This window comes from Megachile rotundata, chromosome 5 (assembly GCF_050947335.1).
Source record: "Megachile rotundata isolate GNS110a chromosome 5, iyMegRotu1, whole genome shotgun sequence".
Lineage (NCBI taxonomy): Eukaryota > Metazoa > Arthropoda > Insecta > Hymenoptera > Megachilidae > Megachile > Megachile rotundata.
Genome location: NC_134987.1, coordinates 7,635,471 through 7,654,518, shown reverse-complemented (window position 1 = coordinate 7,654,518; position 19,048 = coordinate 7,635,471). Strand labels below are relative to the sequence as shown.

At 39.1% G+C, this 19,048-nt stretch overlaps 1 protein-coding gene across 2 annotated transcripts in view; it reads right to left on the bottom strand.

Moving 5' to 3' along the window:
- Positions 1 to 19,048, bottom strand: part of LOC100875685 (protein O-mannosyl-transferase TMTC1) — a 261,548-nt gene that overhangs the window by 100,348 nt on the left and 142,152 nt on the right. For both annotated transcript variants that reach the window (XR_013038147.1, XM_012290326.2), the window contains exon 6: positions 10,731 to 10,834. Coding sequence is in view for 1 of the 2 variants with exons in the window: in XM_012290326.2 (XP_012145716.2) it covers positions 10,731 to 10,834 (104 nt within the window). In the remaining variant the exon portion in view is untranslated. The remainder of the gene's footprint in view (positions 1 to 10,730; positions 10,835 to 19,048) is intronic.

The following is a 19,048-nucleotide window of genomic DNA, read 5'->3' as shown; positions in this document are numbered from 1 at the left end:
TTACTACCGCGGGGGACTCGTCAGAGTGCGGCGCCGCCTAAGCCCGCCGGATATAACTAATTACGTGCACTCAGCGGTGCCGTCATGCTACCTTTGTCAGAAACGCTTTATCTCAGCCAACGTCGGAATTTTCAGTGGTCGGGACATTTCGCGTTCGCATGTACCCCCGGGGACACGACAGGAATGGTCTAACAGCATTACCGTTACCGTTGTTCTTCTTCACCATTGAAATCACAGACCCAGTCCATCTTTCCACCCTCTTTGCTATCGGACTCCACAGATATAATAAAACAAACAGTTCGTGTTATAATATGCCGATACACTCCGATGCGTTCCTATGGCGACGGCACATGCTGATACCAGCAGATTATAAAATTTGAATTTGTAAAGCAAATACGAAAGGAAAATGTAGATATTTTTTACGGAAATATTTTACGAACGACGCTGACCATTTCTATGAATGTAAACAACTGACTATTGAAACACAACAATGTGACACAAAGTCAAATAGCAAACTTATCTGTATGGTACGTTACTTTTTATTCTTGCTCTACATGTTTGATACGATGGTCAAATATTGTGATACAACGTATCATGAACGATGTGTGTCATGAAGATTGATATGCTGAGTAATTTTATATGTAGCTGTATACATATAAAATATAATTTTAGACAATATGTATGCGCAATATCATTATACATATATATATATATCATTGCAACATGTGCAAGTACATCTGTACATACATATATGTCACCTTTAACTTCAAAAATACTAAACAACCTCAATTATTGTTTCTAATAAATTAAGTATTAAGTTCAAAAATTAGCAACGTCGATCAAAGTAACGCTTTTAATCGTTACACGTTCAAGTTGAACGCGTACTAGCTCGCAGGTTCGTATAAAACGCAAAGTATTATCTGAAGCTAGCCTCACAGACGCCTCATAAATATTACGGTTTCCACTAAGAGGCGAATCCACTTTCAACGTGGAAACGAAATATTTCATGGTACTATAAAATCTCGCTTTACGCTCCTTCGAACGTAACTCTCGTTACCCGTGTGGCTTCTTCGCTTGCTACACTGATGTTCCGGCGATATTATTATTATTGGGTTATAACACATGGACGTATTATACATGCTCCTCTGAAATGATCTCCTTAGTCATATTGTTTGCCTCGTAACCTAGAATGTTTCTGCCCTGTTGCGAGTTTTAAATTTTAACCTTTAATGCAACAAATTTTTTTTTTTATAAATTATGTGCGTGTTGTTAGAAAGTATTAATGGATTTATTCGTTAAGTACAAAGTTTATCGTAAGTTTGAGTTAAATTATAAAGTGATAAATATTGTGGGGTAGTGTATAGTAATGGTGTACGTGTAACATTAGTGTAACACATATGGGAGCATATGTGATTCAAATAAAATATTGATGATAATGATGATGATGATAACTATTTGTATTACTAAAATATTTGTGATGAAATAAAATTAGTAGAAAAGCTCTATACGTCTTATGTCACCACATATGAAATTTTGCTACCTGTCGTAGATCCCCACATATCGCCAACAAAAAGTCATCCACAACTTTCAAAAGTCCCATTCAACACTAACACCAAAACCATCCAATCTAATCATATTAGGTATCTGTAAACTCCATATCTTAAAGTCCAGAAAAGAGTACAAACACACAAGCGTATAAACGAGTTAAAGCGTTAGCTGGAAGCAAACTTTGCGAGCCAGCTGCTTCGTGCGTTTACGTAGCGGTGATTCTAAATTTCCGGGATTCTAGTACAGCTCGTGGCCTGAAATTGTTTATGTGCTTTGTAAAATACATCATACGGGACTGTAGAAGGAAGACGAACAACGGGAAAGAAAAGAGGGAGATACAAAGGGCGGAAAAAAAGGATACCGGAGAGAAATGAAACCGTGCGTTTCTCACTGGCAAGAATTTGCTCGCGGGCAACTTTTATTCTCACCATAAAAGCTTTTACGGGGAATAAATTTTTTTTTCATTGTATCGAACGGAATTTATCTATCCATCGGAAATTTACGCGCAATGATCGCGGTACGTGTAACGATTTCGTTGGTCGAGGTACGGAGTCACGAATTGCCGTTTTGTGGTCTACGCAGATCGACTATCATTAAATTTGATGATTAACTATGACGATTAATTAACGTTTTATTGCGGCAGTGCCACTTTTTCTTGTACGCGGAAGCGTGAGTTTAGTGCGTTTACGTGTCTGGTGATTTCGTAGGTAAATCTGTAGAATGTAAATTTTTTGAGACTGTCTATTCAATGCGAACAGTACGTTAGATACATTTCTTTCTACATACATCATCAGTTTATGAATTATATATTGAAATCAATTACATATTGAAAGAACGATGAATTAAAATATCAAGGTTTAAAATGATTTTTTTTCATCGAGACCTTTCATAAAGTTTCCACTGAATTTTTGCAACCACAACCTTCTGTAAAAATATTCGAAAGATCGCTTTGTGACCTCCAACCAATAATTCGAGAATCGTTGGTTAAAAGTTACCGACATTAAGATATTCCGTTGTACCAACATTCTGTTCTGCCACGGAACTTTCGAATCTTCAAAAGAGTTTCAAGCGCACAAACGTAAACAGGAACTTCCGAGAGGCCACACTGAATACACATTCTGGCGAACATTCATGGCGATTTAAGAATGTCATAAAGCCCGGTAATAACTAGCGTAAAATCATTCCGGGTATACCGGCCGCTGAACCAGGCCCGTGTAGATGAAACTGTATTCATAACGTTGCGAACTTGGCTATAAACAGAGTTTTCAGACGGGATATTAAATGTAAAAAACATGCGAATTTTTTGTCCGTTTGAGAACTTTTTCAACCGTAAAAAAGACTGTTTAATGCACGATGGCAAACTTTGACGCGCTAAGAATTTCTTTTATCATAATTTACTTTGTGTTTCGTACTGGGGAAATGTTGCTGATACATTTCTGGGTGGCGAGTTAACAGCATTTACCTGCTGATTATTTTGAAATGGAGTAAATGGAATGAAGTAGTAGATTTTTAGATTTTTAGATTTTTAGATTTTTAGATTTTTAGATTTCTAGATTTCTAGATTTCTAGATTTCTAGATTTTTAGATTTTTAGCTTTCTAAATTTCTAGGTTTTTGGATCCTTGGATTCACTAAATCCTTACACTTCTAAATTCTGAGATTTCTAAATTCCAAGCTTTCGATGTCAGAAGGTCTCTAGATCCCTATACTGGTAGATTCCTACTCTCCTAGATCCCTACACTGGTAGATTCTTACACTCCTAGATCCCCACACTCCTAGATACCTGCACTCCTAGATCCCTGCACTCCCAGATCCCTACACTGGTAGGTCCCTACACTCCTAGATCCCCACACTCCTAGATCCCTACACTGGTAGGTCCTTACATTCCTAGATCACCTACACCGGTAGATTCCGACACTCCTAGATCCTTGCACTTCTAGATCCCCACACTCCTAGATCCCTACACTTCTAAATCTCTGCACTCCTAGATCCCTACACTCCTAGATCCCTACACTCCTAGATCCCTACACTGGTAGATTCCGACACTCCTAAATCCTTGCACTTCTAGATCCCTGCACTCCTAGATTCCTACACTGCTAGACCCCTACACTGATAGACTCCTACACTCCAAGATCTCTAGACTCCCAGATCCCTGCATTTCTAGACCCTCACACTTCCAGATCTCTAGACTACTAGGTCCTTAGATTCTTAGATCCTTAAATCCCTACATACCAATATTCTTACACCCTATTATTTCTAGATCTCACTATATTTAAATGTTAATATCCCAACATCCTCATTTCCTTGTACCCAAATCCTCTACATCCCTAAACTCCTATTCCCTTTTATATTCCCATCTCCCTTCATACTCATATATCTGAAGATCCCACCAACGAAAAAATATGAATGAACTGATTTCAAAGCAGATTTCCGAAACGTCGAGAAAATTTACTCGAATATCCTTGATAATTCTCAATGAATGGTTTCCCGGAATAAACGTAGCCCGACATAAATTCAAGCCCTCGAAGGAGAACGTTCATACGTTCCTCCATCCTCGATTTCGCTAAAAACAAAATTCAATTGCCGGCCCATTTATTTCACCGCGTATAATACCATTCACCGTTCCCGGTGAATCGATAAAAACGGGCGGTTTCCTAGCCGAGATTCATCGGGATTTTCATTTGGTCTTTGTTGAGTCCGCGAAACGTTCGAAACACACGTTCGAAACGTGCTCCGTAATAAATATATTAAGCGAAAACGTCGTGCTCGTATACGAGTAGAGGGGATATAACGAAGTTGTTACCGCGGACGAGACACGATAGACGAGCCCGGATTCCACGTGGAATTAATCACCGTGGAACACCGTATACGAGATACGTGATACCGCTGTAACGTGGCCCCTTTAACCATTTCAACTGTCGTGTTTCCCGCTCTCGCACACTGTAGCCGCCGTCTTTCGACCCCTCGACTTCGCTCTTTTATGCTCCCTTGTAACCTGACTGCGAAACGATTGTCGTCAAAGCTTGTTATACACCTCTTGCCTTCTTCTGCATGAATATTCCTAGACGTTACGACATTAGGACGAATGGTTACTTCCTACCTTTAGATACTGTGAGACCTGTTAATTTGCCTTTAGATCTTGGTGCTATATTAGTACTTTTCACATAATTATTTATTTTCATCCTTTTAACACTTGTGCACAATGATAGTACGCCATATTTAAATATTTATTAACTTAATGTGCAAATTTTAGTTTTAGGTTTGACACTGTAGAGTTAATTCTTTTAGGAATTATTGAGCGACATTTGATGTAGTCGTACATCATAGTTTGTGATAAAATTGGGTTGTTAGTACATATACTAATAAAGTTAGGTTATGTTAAACTCTACACTGAAGTGTTTGCTAATTTTTCTAGCAATTATTGTACAAGATTTAACATAGTCGTAAATCATAGTCTGTGACAAAATAGAATTATTATAATAGTAGATGTACTAATAAAATTAGGTTATGTTAAACTCTACACTGAAGTGTTTGCTAATTTTTCTAGTAATTATTGTACAAGATTTAACACAGTCGTAAATCATAATTTGTGACAAAATAGAGTTACTGTAATAGTAGGTATACTAAGAAAGTTAGGTTATGTTACAAGCTTGTAGAACCACCCTTAATGAACTCACTTACTGCTACGTTAAAGATGTACATTATTACTCAACATTAAAAATGTAGGCATCTACATTAATGTAGATAATGTACATTACTTCATACTTAAACAGAACTACATTTTCGAACTATCTAACAATTTTCAAATTTTCAAATACACAAATATCACAGTGCACAAATTTTCAAATTTCAACAGAGCTTAACAATTTTCGTTCTACATTTTTTATTTATATTTCCATATAGAACTGTCGGATTGTAGCTGGTTGCAAATTTTTTCTTTCTCACGCCGTTAAAAAAAATGGCCATTCTACATCTTCCTTTGTGCAGATATGACACACCCGATTTAATTTCCGTCCGGTAAAAGTAGAGGCTGAATTATTGATTCTCTCTAAAATCCGATAGGAGGGTTATTTCTTTTGTTTCCGATGATAAAACTGATGGCATGGAAAGTCAATTTTTAAATTGCAAAGCGGATACGAGTGCTATGCGAAATGAATATCAGGTTGAATTTTGTCGTCGGAATTCCTTGCCGGTTAGAATTATTATCGAACCGTTCATGACACGAGCGAAAATAACGTTGAAACAGGGGGCCTCTGAAATTGTAGTTCCGTGCATGCCGCAATAAAGCCATAATTGCGGTATTTTGCGAAAATAAGCGGCAGTAACAAAATTCACGTTGCTCCGACCACTTTGCTCGACACCACAGCCTACCCTTAAACCCCCCACCGCTTAAATATTAAATATTTCGTCGAACCGTAATCTCTATCCTTTTGTCAGTGTTTTTAAATATAAAACCGTAACTAAACAGAGAGAGCATAGCTGAAATAGTTGGAGCGTAAATATTTCAAATCTACCGAGCAGATAGAGTGAAATTTACTCGACACCGAGTCCCACGGAAGCACGAAGAGTTCTTTTTATACTCCGAAAAATGGTGCGACCGCTATACGCTGGTATTCAATCTCATCCAGACGGTCCATGGCGGGGAAGTAATTTCGCAAATCTTTCTAGGTCGCGCGATATTAACAGACGGCTGGAAAACGAAATATCGCGCTCGAATTTCCTCCGCTTGCACCGTCATCCCTGGGACACGTGTTGTCGACCCGTACATATGTGCTTGAATTGTCAAAAAAAAAAGGGAATGTAGAAATTCAACTACTTCCTTGCAAGGATGTGCAGAGGGTTGCATCCGCGGTTTAACTTATGGTCGGTGGTGTGCTCCGATATGTGATAAGGTAATTTAAAAATTCTTATTCGTAACATTTCTAGGTTTCTACAAAAAAATCTTTCGGTGTATCAATTTTTAAATTTCTATGTTGTCGAAGTATCAAATTTATTAGCTGTTAAATTGTTAAAATGCGACATCGTCAAATTATGAGACTGTCAGATTGTTATATGGTAACGTTGTTAAATTATCAGACTTTTACATTGTTCAATTGTAATGTTGCTAAATCATCAGACTGTCACATTGTTCAATTGTAACGCTGTCAAATCATCAGACTGCCACATTGTTCAATTTTAACGTTGTTAAATCATCAGACTGTCACATTGTTCAATTGTAACATTATTGAATCATTAGACTGTTACATTGTTCAATTGTAACATTATTAAATCATCAGACTGTTACATTGTTCAATTGAAATATTGTTAAATCATTACACTGTTACATTGTTCAATTGTAACACTGCCAAAATCTCAGACTATCACATTTGTAAACACTACATTGCTTAATTTTTAAATTTCTCAATGTCTCAAATCCAGAAACACCCTATAAACATCTAATTTCCTAATTCTTCAAGATTTCACAATTCCAAACTTCTCAAACCTCCAAATTCCTCAAACCTTGAGGTCAAATAGCAAATTTCGAAATGTCCCAAATCCTCAAACTCCTAAATCCCTTTTCTTAAACTCTCAAATCTCCAAATTCCTCAAACCTTGAGGTCAAATAGCAAATTTCGAAATGTCCCAAATCCTCAAACTCCTGAATCCCTAAATTTCTTAAACTCTCAAACCTCCAAATTCCTTAAACCTTGAGGTCAAATAGCAAATTTCGAAATGTCCCAAATCCTCAAACTCCTGAATCCCTAAATTTCTTAAACTCTCAAACCTCCAAATTCCTTAAACCTTGAGGTCAAATAGCAAATTTCGAAATGTCCCAAATCCTCAAACTCCTGAATCCCTAAATTTCTTAAACTCTCAAACCTCCAAATACCCAAACTGCCAACTTCTCTCCTAAATCTGTGTGCGAAGTAACACAACAACATTCCACTTTCTTAACTTGTGAGTGCCCCCAAGTGCTCTGACCTACCCCGAAGTGCCCGGTGAGCACTCACATTTCCTCGCTTGTCCATCACGTCGTTAAAACGCCGCCGTAGACTCCAGAAATATAAATTTCCCAATACATCCAAATTATACATCTCATAAAGTATTCCCGGCCGGTTTCTCGAAGGCAGAAAGTATTTCGCATAATATCTCCTCCGGTTCGGAGCAGAGCAGAAAGAAGCTGGCACCCGAGGAAAAAGGATAAATAGCAGAGTTCGGGGAAGAATGCTCCGATACGCTGATACGGAACGAAAGAAAAAAACGAAACAATATTTCAATATGCTAAAATTATCGAACGTTTCCTAAGGCTGTACTTGCGCTAAGTAAAGCCTCCACTCTCGGCTCTTCTCGCGTCGACGAGCAACGGGGATGACTGTTAACGTGCCGCAAGGATCTTATTGATCCGGAATACGATTTCGCCAGGATATAGTCCTCACCGATAATGGAAAATATTAATATTTTCAGTCCTTGATAAATCGGTTTCATTTACCGATATCGTTTACTGATTTTAATGCGGACTCCTCGCTTCGACCAGATGGATTGCAAAATAGAGTTCGAACTTAGTTTAATGGAATAATTTATGGAATCACCGAGCCAGAAGATTGCGGATAAAAGGCAATATAAACTGAAAAATTCTTATTGTGTTGGAGAATTTCGTGTGCTTTCACTTGTGGTAGTTTCATTGTGGTTTTATACATTTACATCCTTCGAAAATGTGGATTGTACTAATTTTTCCATTTTTTATGTTCATTCAAGTCGCTGGATTTATTTAACATTATTCAGCTGTATTTGACAGTTATTTCACATTAGAAAGACATTATACACTTAAACGATTAAAGACATGACCAAAGAAGAATTGTTTTTAAAATGGCGTCTTTTAATTTTCTTATTCTATTCTAAAAATATGATACCCTACATTCACATGCAACTTTTACGACCGTTTCTAAGGGTAGACACCTGTCTAAAATTGCAGTAACATAACATCCTATCAAAGACAGCGATAATCCCAAATAAATTGCCTCGAATTCCACATTGTTAGAATGTGGACAAGTGTCATGTATGCTGTTCGTTATCGAGCAAACGTTAAAAAATGAGGACACAGGATGGAAAACGGTTTCGGCAGAGGCTCTTCCACGAATAATACAATAATTCTTCCGTTAGTGACAGCGGAAGTAGCCATGGACGTTCCGGTGTAACACGATGCAACGTGGAGCAGAACAGAACGGGCCGGGCCAAAAAGGAAGCGCGCCGCGTCATATCGAGATATCGAAATGGAACGTTACATCGGGACCGGTTCTATTTTCCCGGTCGCGTAAACCAACGGGACATATTCCTTTCTCGTGGCGTGATAGCTACCGGGTCCAGTCGATATCGTCAGTCTTCGGGGAGATAGCGAAATCGGATTTGCTGGACATGCCCGTCGAACCGTAAAATCGAGTCGTATATTTCGGAATTTTTCGTTGAACACGCGGCGAGCCAGCACCCCTTTCACCCTTTTCTTCTTCACGCTCTTCCGTTTCCTCCATTCTTAGATGGAATAATTTACTGTCGCTCAGCTAATCTTCCTCCGACAACTTTACGTTCTACGATACGTGTTTTACGCTCACGATTTTCGTCGCTGAATCTTGCAAGTAAATTCTTGCTGGAATTTCAGAATCAGGAAGTGCAGAATTTATGAGAAAGTCTTCGATAGCTATTTTATTGCTTTTGCATGCAATGAATTATTTTCATCAGCAAGGTCTTCTGCTAAGTTTATTCAGTTCTCTTAATTTGGCAAATAGGTCCAGCTCTAATTTGCATGAATTGTCTTACAATTAATCATTGACTTATAACGTCGAATCACATACATGACGTAAACTCCAATTCGGATGTGACAAACCAGACTTGTATTTTTATTTTGTTTATTTGTTTTAACATTATAGTCATTGCTAGTTAGCTATGAATATCACAACGTGTCTCACATTAGAAACATTAGAAGCTCCATAAAGTATGTACCTTGCAAAAATCATTTCCTTACTAAATAATCGCTTTGATCCTTTTGCTTTAAACTTCGTATAAAATAAACGGCTGGAAGTCTCAAAGAAGGCCATTCGAAATGGAACGAATGCTCTTACCCGTCATTGGAGGGACCTAAAGGCGCAGCCGTTTTACACGAGTCGATCGGTAAAATCTTTTTTTTTCAAAGTTGCACGAGTCTTTGACGGGTGCCGCTTCAGTCGGCGAGTTCTCGTCCAACAAGCAACCAGAAGCGGGGAAAAGTAAGCAACTGCGAAAGTTGAGGGCTAGACGCGCTACGAAGCTGTGAGAGTCTGCCGAACGATTCGATCGACGCTTCGGAACTTGAAGATATCGCTGGAAGCGCAGCCTAAAGGAAGAGGAGAGAGGCATTTTAACTCGAGCATCAGCCAGTAGATTCGGGTCAGCTTGAAAGCAACGGCACGATATAAACGATGGCTCTTCAGATGCAAGTGGAGGAAAAAACCCCGTGCAAGGATGGATATCCTGCAGAGAGCGAAGCTTGACGTTCTGTTTGCTTGGCCTGGGGGTGACTGTTTCCTTCGTAGATAGCCACCCCCTTCTCACCCTTGGGACCCATCGAGACGTATGTTTTGCTGGAATAGGGACAACCTTGGATCCGATAGCTCAAGGAGTGATATTGATTTCGTGGAGATACAGGTGCTCGACATGTTGCCTCATGACAAACATGGATATGTGTTACTCTAACTCAACATTTCATTCTTTAATCACAGAACTCATTGTTAAAGAAGAATTGTTAGAGGACAACTAACAATTGTTAGATACTAGAGCCTTTGTTCCTTAATTCTAGACAATTATACAGTGTCTCAGGTAATATGAAAAATTTAAATCGAATTTTGTATCTAACTTTATCTACTTCATTTCTAATAATAAAGATACACCTTGAATATATTGTTAAGCGAGGATATTCAACGTATGCGATGGAGATGTGATTTCCTCTCGAATGTGTACATATGTATATCTTAATGCACGATGCTCAGTACGATCATGTTGCCTTTAGCAATCAGCCATTTTGATTTCACGTTTATCCGATATTGTTTGTTCTCGCTGCAAACCAACAACCGTATACGCTTCCAGTAAGTTGTTGGCCACGATGAGTTTTGAAACATTGTAATAGGATTCCCGAGTACGACTCGTGTAGCATAAAGGACTTACGCGGCTACTCACCTGACGTGGAAACAGGGATGAAAAGCTGCTGGATTATCCTGCGGCGAGAACTTCGGTAGAGCGCCATGAAGAAGGGCGAGTCGCACAACCAGCAGCACGCCAAACTGTAAATAAAAGAGAATCCTTTAATAAAGAGGGACCCTTTAATTGCGACGGTCACGTATTTACGCGGAAATTTTTCTCGTTGGCCGCCGTCCAAACGTGGCTTCGAGCGAGCACGGTTTAATCGTACAAAGGGAAAACATATCTGTGTATTTGGTTATTTATTCGGACGTGTGTACTTTTGGGTGCTACGTAGGGTAAATTCAGATGACGTGTTTAAGAAGAGGAGTGAAGGTTTAGAGTCACGTATACTATGTGATGAGAGCGGTACAATTGAAATCGCATGTGTGTTTCAATATTCTAAAATTTGTATTTTGCTGTTTAGAGATATTGTCAAGGTTCAGAATTATAAACTCTACATTTACGAATACTATGATACTAAATTCCGTATCTCCAAATCCCATGTTCAAGAATTCTCATATCCCCAAATCCCATATGTAAGAATTTTCACATGGCCAAATCCCACATGCAAGAATTCTCACAACCCCAAATTCCACATGCAAGAATTTTCACATGTCCAAGTCCCACATGCAAGAATTCTCACATGTAAGAACTGTCACATCTCCAAATCCCATATGCAAGAATTATCACATGTCCAAATCCCACATGCAAGAATTCTCACATGTCCAAATCCCACATACAAGAATTCTCACATGTAAGAACTGTCACATCTCCAAATCCCATATGCAAGAATTATCACATGTCCAAATCCCACATGCAAGAATTCTCACAACCCCAAATCCCACATGCAAGAATTTTCACATGTCCAAATCCCACATGCAAGAATCCTCACATGTTCAAATCCCACATGCAAGAATCCTCACATATCCAAATCCCACATGCAAGAATCCTCACATGTCCAAATCCCACATTTCTAATCTCACATGAACCCTCCAACCTCCCCCCACAAGAGGAATGATTTTATTTTGGCGAAATGAGAGCACATTTAAAAAATGCAACTACTTAACGCGTTGAAGCAGAGAAACCCAGCAACTTCGCTTTTCTTTTATTTACACTATTCGCTGTATTATCAACTTGACCCAGGTTAAACCTTCCACCGGGAGCTTCTCTAGTATTTTCTAAAACACGAACTTCCTATCTGCCGTTTACACGGCTCGAAAGATGAATGGGAATAAAACAAAAGAGAATCCAGATTGCGGAAGAGCCTCTTACTAGCTTTTTCTGGAGGAGGCTCTCGACTTGTGGCTCAATGACTCGCTACACTGCTAGAAGCATTGGAAGCTTTCATTAGCCGGCTCGGGAAACGGAAAACAAGAAACGAGGCTGCGAGCTAAAAATTTCACGCGGGAATAAACCACGGTACTGCGTTCCTCTACCGCCTTCATTTTCTAATTTATATTATTCATTTATTAATTTCGGTTAATTTGCACACCTGGAATTTACAAATCGCCCAGGGATATTAAATCGACTTTAAATTAATTTCGACTTTCAGTACAATGTTTAACAATTGGTTAGGTATAATTAACTTTTATATTCTATGGAATTGATATTTTGTATTTTGTGGAGGAAATTACTGAAAATTATATATTTTGTAATTATGTCGTTTGAAACAGTAATTTATTGCAGAAGCAGAGATCCACATATGTGATTAGCTAAAAAGAAAATGCACACACGTGACAATGTCCTTGACGACACTACGACACATCTCAAACATAACCTCCAATTTTATTCGTAAATACGATAAGTACATATTGAAACTCTCTACTCAAAATTATAACCAGCTTCATCACCAGTCTGTGAATGTTTGCGTACACATACGTTGATATTCATTGCTGCACGGTGTAAGTCCACATATTGGCTTGTAAAATACAAATAAACCATATAATCTATGAAATGAACAAGCTACAGATTACATAATTCGTTGACTCCGTAAACTTCGATATGCAACAAACGAATAAACATGCGCAGTTTGCGCACAGAATGATGAAGCTAATAACGAAAATTCCACCGAAGTAACCTAGAAACTTTGTAGACATCAAATCGTAGAATCGTTGGGAGCGTCAAATTCCTAAACCCCGTTCGAAAGATGGCTCTTCACGCCTTTCCTCCATGGAACCATCAACCCCTTTCTCTCGATGCCGTTGTCAGGATCCCCCTATGTTCTTGCCAACGGACGTACAAAGGACGAGTGGTATCTAGAAGGGTCCTGCAGTTGGACAATATATGCCAATCCTAGGTATTCATATCTTCCTCGATCGAACCGGAACATGGAACCCTCTTCCGAACGCCATGCTCGATACACGTGTCGTCTCGACGTCTCTTTACGACGTCCTTCTCATTCCCGAGCTCCATAAGCCACGTCTTCGTGTTTTGACGTACTACACGACTGTATTGCTATTATTGCACCACTCTCTATTTTACGTTGTTCTAGAAAGAGAAGTATTCGACCTACATCTTGCGCTTTGAGGACTGCTTCGACTATTAACCCGGTATTGAGGGTGCGAATGGAAGTGACATGCTTCAAGTTCATGAAATGGGGATTTCAAAGGAAATCCTGGATATATCTTGTTGTGGGGAGGATCTAGGGAACTTAGGTAGAACTAGAAGTTTACAAATTTCTATAAGACTGAAGTTTGTAATTAGTAGGCTTTACAGATTCAGAAATGTTGAAATTTAAAAATTTTTAAGTGGCAGGGTTTGTAATTCATCAAGAACATAAATACTCAATTCTGGAATTCTCAAACTTCTGAATTCTCAAATTTTCAAACTTCCAATTTCCCAAATTCCAAATCTCTCAAGTTCCACATCTCTCAAGCTCCAAATCTCTCAAGTTCCGAGTCTCTCAAGTTCCAAATCTCTCACGTTCCAAAGCTCTCAAGTTCCAAATCTCTCAAGTTCCAAATCTCTCAAGTTCCAAAGCTCTCAAGTTCCAAATCTCTCAAGTTCCAAATCTCTCAAGTTCCAAATCTCTCAAGTCCCAAATCTCCCAAATCCCAAAACATCCAAATCCCAAATCTCCCAAATCCCAAATCTCCCAAATCCCAAATCTCTCAAATCCCAAATCTCCCAAATCCCAAATCTCCCAAATCCCAAATCTCCCAAATCCCAAATCTCCCAAATCCCAAATCTCCCAAATCCCAAATCTCCCAAATCCCAAATCTCCCAAATCCCAAATCTCCCAAATCCCAAATCTCCCAAATCCCAAATCTCCCAAATCCCAAATCTCCCAAATCCCAAATCTCCCAAATCCCAAATCTCCCAAATCCCAAATCTCCCAAATCCCAAATCTCCCAAATCCCAAATCTCCCAAATCCCAAATCTCCCAAATCCCAAATCTCCCAAATCCCAAATCTCCCAAATCCCAAATCTCCCAAATCCCAAATCTCCCAAATCCCAAATTTCCCAAATCCCAAATCTCCCAAATCCCAAATCTCCCAAATCCCAAATCTCCCAAATCCCAAATCTCCCAAATCCCAAATCTCCCAAATCCCAAATCTCCCAAATCCCAAATCTCCCAAATCTCCCAAATCTCCCAAATCCCAAATCTCCCAAATCCCAAATCTCCCAAATCCCAAATCTCTTAAATCCCAAATCTCCCAAATCCCAAATCTCCCAAATCCCAAATCTCCCAAATCCCAAATCTCCCAAATCCCAAATCTCCCAAATCCCAAATCTCCCAAATCCCAAATCTCCCAAATCCCAAATCTCCCAAATCCCAAATCTCCCAAATCCCAAATCTCCCAAATCCCAAATCTCCCAAATCCCAAATCTCCCAAATCCCAAATCTCCCAAATCCCAAATCTCCCAAATCCCAAATCTCCCAAATCCCAAATCTCCCAAATCCCAAATCTCCCAAATCCCAAATCTCCCAAATCCCAAATCTCCCAAATCCCAAATCTCCCAAATCCCAAATCTCCCAAATCCCAAATCTCCCAAATCCCAAATCTCCCAAATCCCAAATCTCCCAAATCCCAAATCTCCCAAATCCCAAATCTCCCAAATCCCAAATCTCCCAAATCCCAAATCTCCCAAATCCCAAATCTCCCAAATCCCAAATCTCCCAAATCCCAAATCTCCCAAATCCCAAATCTCCCAAATCCCAAATCTCCCAAATCCCAAATCTCCCAAATCCCAAATCTCCCAAATCCCAAATCTCCCAAATCCCAAATCTCCCAAATCCCAAATCTCCCAAATCCCAAATCTCTCAAATCCCAAATCTCCCAAATCCCAAATCTCCCAAATCCCAAATTTCCCAAATCCCAAATCTCCCAAATCCCAAATTTCCCAAATCCCAAATCTCCCAAATCCCAAATCTCCCAAATCCCAAATCTCCCAAATCCCAAATCTCCCAAATCCCAAATCTCCCAAATCTCCCAAATCTCCCAAATCCCAAATCTCCCAAATCCCAAATCTCTTAAATCCCAAATCTCCCAAATCCCAAATCTCCCAAATCCCAAATCTCCCAAATCCCAAATCTCCCAAATCCCAAATCTCCCAAATCCCAAATCTCCCAAATCCCAAATCTCCCAAATCCCAAATCTCCCAAATCCCAAATCTCCCAAATCCCAAATCTCCCAAATCCCAAATCTCCCAAATCCCAAATCTCCCAAATCCCAAATCTCCCAAATCCCAAATCTCCCAAATCCCAAATCTCCCAAATCCCAAATCTCCCAAATCCCAAATCTCCCAAATCCCAAATCTCCCAAATCCCAAATCTCCCAAATCCCAAATCTCCCAAATCCCAAATCTCCCAAATCCCAAATCTCTCAAATCCCAAATCTCCCAAATCCCAAATCTCCCAAATCCCAAATTTCCCAAATCCCAAATCTCCCAAATCCCAAATTTCCCAAATCCCAAATCTCCCAAATCCCAAATCTCCCAAATCCCAAATCTCCCAAATCCCAAATCTCCCAAATCCCAAATCTCCCAAATCTCCCAAATCTCCCAAATCCCAAATCTCCCAAATCCCAAATCTCCCAAATCCCAAATCTCTTAAATCCCAAATCTCCCAAATCCCAAATCTCCCAAATCCCAAATCTCCCAAATCCCAAATCTCCCAAATCCCAAATCTCCCAAATCCCAAATCTCCCAAATCCCAAATCTCCCAAATCCCAAATCTCCCAAATCCCAAATCTCCCAAATCCCAAATCTCCCAAATCCCAAATCTCCCAAATCCCAAATCTCCCAAATCCCAAATCTCCCAAATCCCAAATCTCCCAAATCCCAAATCTCCCAAATCCCAAATCTCCCAAATCCCAAATCTCCCAAATCCCAAATCTCCCAAATCCCAAATCTCCCAAATCCCAAATCTCCCAAATTCCCAAATCCGTGAAAATTTCAACGTAACCAAAATCCAACTTGTAACACTACCCAAACCGGTTATTGAGCATTTGATCGCGCAATCAGTTGATCAAACGCTCGCATCGAAGTGCTAACTAGTAGGATAGAATTATAATTACGCCGTAGGTCTTAAGATAATTCGGCGCACGCAGATAAGATTCAAGCGGCAAACCAAATCGACTAACCAACGGCATACTGATGTAGAATCAGTCAACAATGCGTGTCCCTAATGCATCGGTTTATCGATTACGTCCGTTACGTTGCACGAAACCGCAGCGGACTCTCGACTGTAACCGGAAGTAAATACTGCTCGATCAAAGCCAACACAGGCGCGTACTGCTGCATTGGTAATTGCTAACTCACTCGGTAAATTGCATAAAAAATTCAAGTACCGAAACGTTCCTGTTTACAAACACGACGTGTGCATCCACGTGTGTAACTTTTAAATGTCAAAATTTATAGAAGACTTGTTCAGGTGCATTTTACACGGACTTTTTGCAAAATTAAAAATTTTCTGGGTACTGATACTTTTAGGTCTTTTTGGAAAACTACCAATGTATGTGGAAATTTTTTACATCATATTTACTGTAAGTTATATTAATACATTTAGGAACTTCCTTTTTAATTATCATCCATTTGAAATAAGAGAAATGTGGTTACATATGAAATTGAACCTTTGATATAAGAAAATGTAACGTTTGATCTCAGAAAAATTGGAAGGTTGACTGAAGAGGTTAATTAAGCGCAGAGGTAAAAGAGTATGACTGTAAATTGTGAACTTAGTTAAAAGTGAAATACTCGTCTTTATAGAGGGGTCAATTAAATTTTTTATGACAACCATAGAGAATAAAATATTTCCTGAAAACATTCATTTCGAAAAGAGTTGATTTTAATTTTCGACACAATCGCAGTAATTTATTCTTGGAGCTCGCACAGTCTCGTTAAACGTTACAGGTATACTTGTACACGAACAATTTCTCCGGTGAATTTCAGTAGTCGAAAGAGGGGAAAAATGTCGAGTAACCCTCTCGCAAAAGGACATACTTTGAAACGTGTAAGAGGCAATAGGTGGTTAGAAGGAGAGGGGTGAAAGGGGGTTAAATGTATGTAAGGGGTCCTGTACGAGGGTTTCAGCTCGCATGCCTCCCTCGTTTCTTGACATAAATTAGCATAACTCGGAATCGCGTTCGATTAAACCGCGTTCCGTGCGCACCCTCGACTTTTTACAGCCTCTATGATACTTTACACGCTTCAATAACCTTCCACCTACGATACAAATTACCATCGAGAAAAACGATGTGTGGCGGTAAAGTCGACCAACTTTTACATATTAATCAGGTTTAATGTGTCAAGAATAACCGCTGTGAACTGCAACCCTCTATTGCACCCTCTTCTAAATTAAAAAGAAACTTACATCTGTAGACATAATGTTAGATTGTTAGGATGTTTTATAATATTGAAGCTTTGACATAGCAGTAATAAAGTCCAAGGAACCGTTACTTGTCCGGTTTAACATTTGGTAGGCACATTGAGCCCAGGGTTGGCGTAGGAATATTTCTTTTTTTCGGTACGTGTAATTTAAAAAGTCAAGGCGATCCTTGGGTTTATTACAGCTACGGTAATTTGTAAATCGAGGGACGGATGGGTCACCGGTCAACGATTTTGGGCCGGATGACCGCTGCAGGGGAAAGTGGGATTTTCCAATTTTGTAGGACGTCACACTTTCCCCACCCCGTATTTCCTCCCTTCTCGGAGTACCGGGAAGTTTATGAAATAGCATGTAAGAGAGGATGCGAGAGAGTCTTCATTGAAAATTGTCATTTGAAACATTAAACCTCCTCCGTGTGTTGCTATTTTAAATTGTGATCGGCCTTTAATTGATTTTTCCGTTCTTTAACCCGAAATAGTCTACACATCCAAAAATATGTCTAAAATATATACACCCTTAATTCGTAATTGATATTTCTATACAGCATACCAGCATCGTTAAGCTAATATTCTTCAGCAAACATAGGACACCGTTACGCGTAATTTATAATGGCCATTCCGTCATTTACCGTTACATCGCCTTAATTAAAGTTAACGAACGACTTGCGTAACGCTGGCAATATTAATTGGCAATTTCATGATTTTTAATAACGACCGTTATCAACGCTTCCACGGACAATTCGAACACTTTATCTTGCGCGATCGTAAAAAGAAACTCTCGCCGGAAAGTGTATCTGCGTTAACGATCGTTAAACTCGTTTAAGGCACGAGTTGCTGTAAACATCGGTGGTCGACTGCAACCGTACGATAAAAACGGAGGATATCGGTCGTTAAGGATTAACGACACGGTTCTCAGCAGTTTGCAAATACCGCGGGATGGGCTTCTTAGAGTTTTCTCGGCCGCAATTGCTTGTTTCCTGCGAACCATCCACTTTATGTGCTCTTTGAAGCTTCTGTAACATTATCGCGTTCTCCATCGCAAAACAAACATCTACGATTTTCTGTGTACTTTTCACTTTACGAAATACTTAACCTTTATCGGTTTATGTGTGACTTCACACTTCCTAACCTCAATTTCAAGATAGACTCGACATTATGCAACGCCATTTTGAAATCGGTTAAAATGTTTAAGTCTGATGCTTCTTTCAAATAATTTGATTTGGCAGATTTGCATGTTGTTTCACACTGTTGTTATTGTTGTTATAATAGAACCAAGCAGACTCATTTTATTTTTTCTCATAAAAAATATAAGAATCGATGTGTTCAATCAGAAAGTCAAAAAAGGTACACTATTGAAATTGTCAGATACAGTGAACAAACAAACTTAAAATTAATTTACAGACTCATTTTATTTTTTCTCATAAAAAATATAAGAATTGATGTGTTCAATCAGAAAGTCAAAAAAGGCAAAAAAGGTACACTATTGA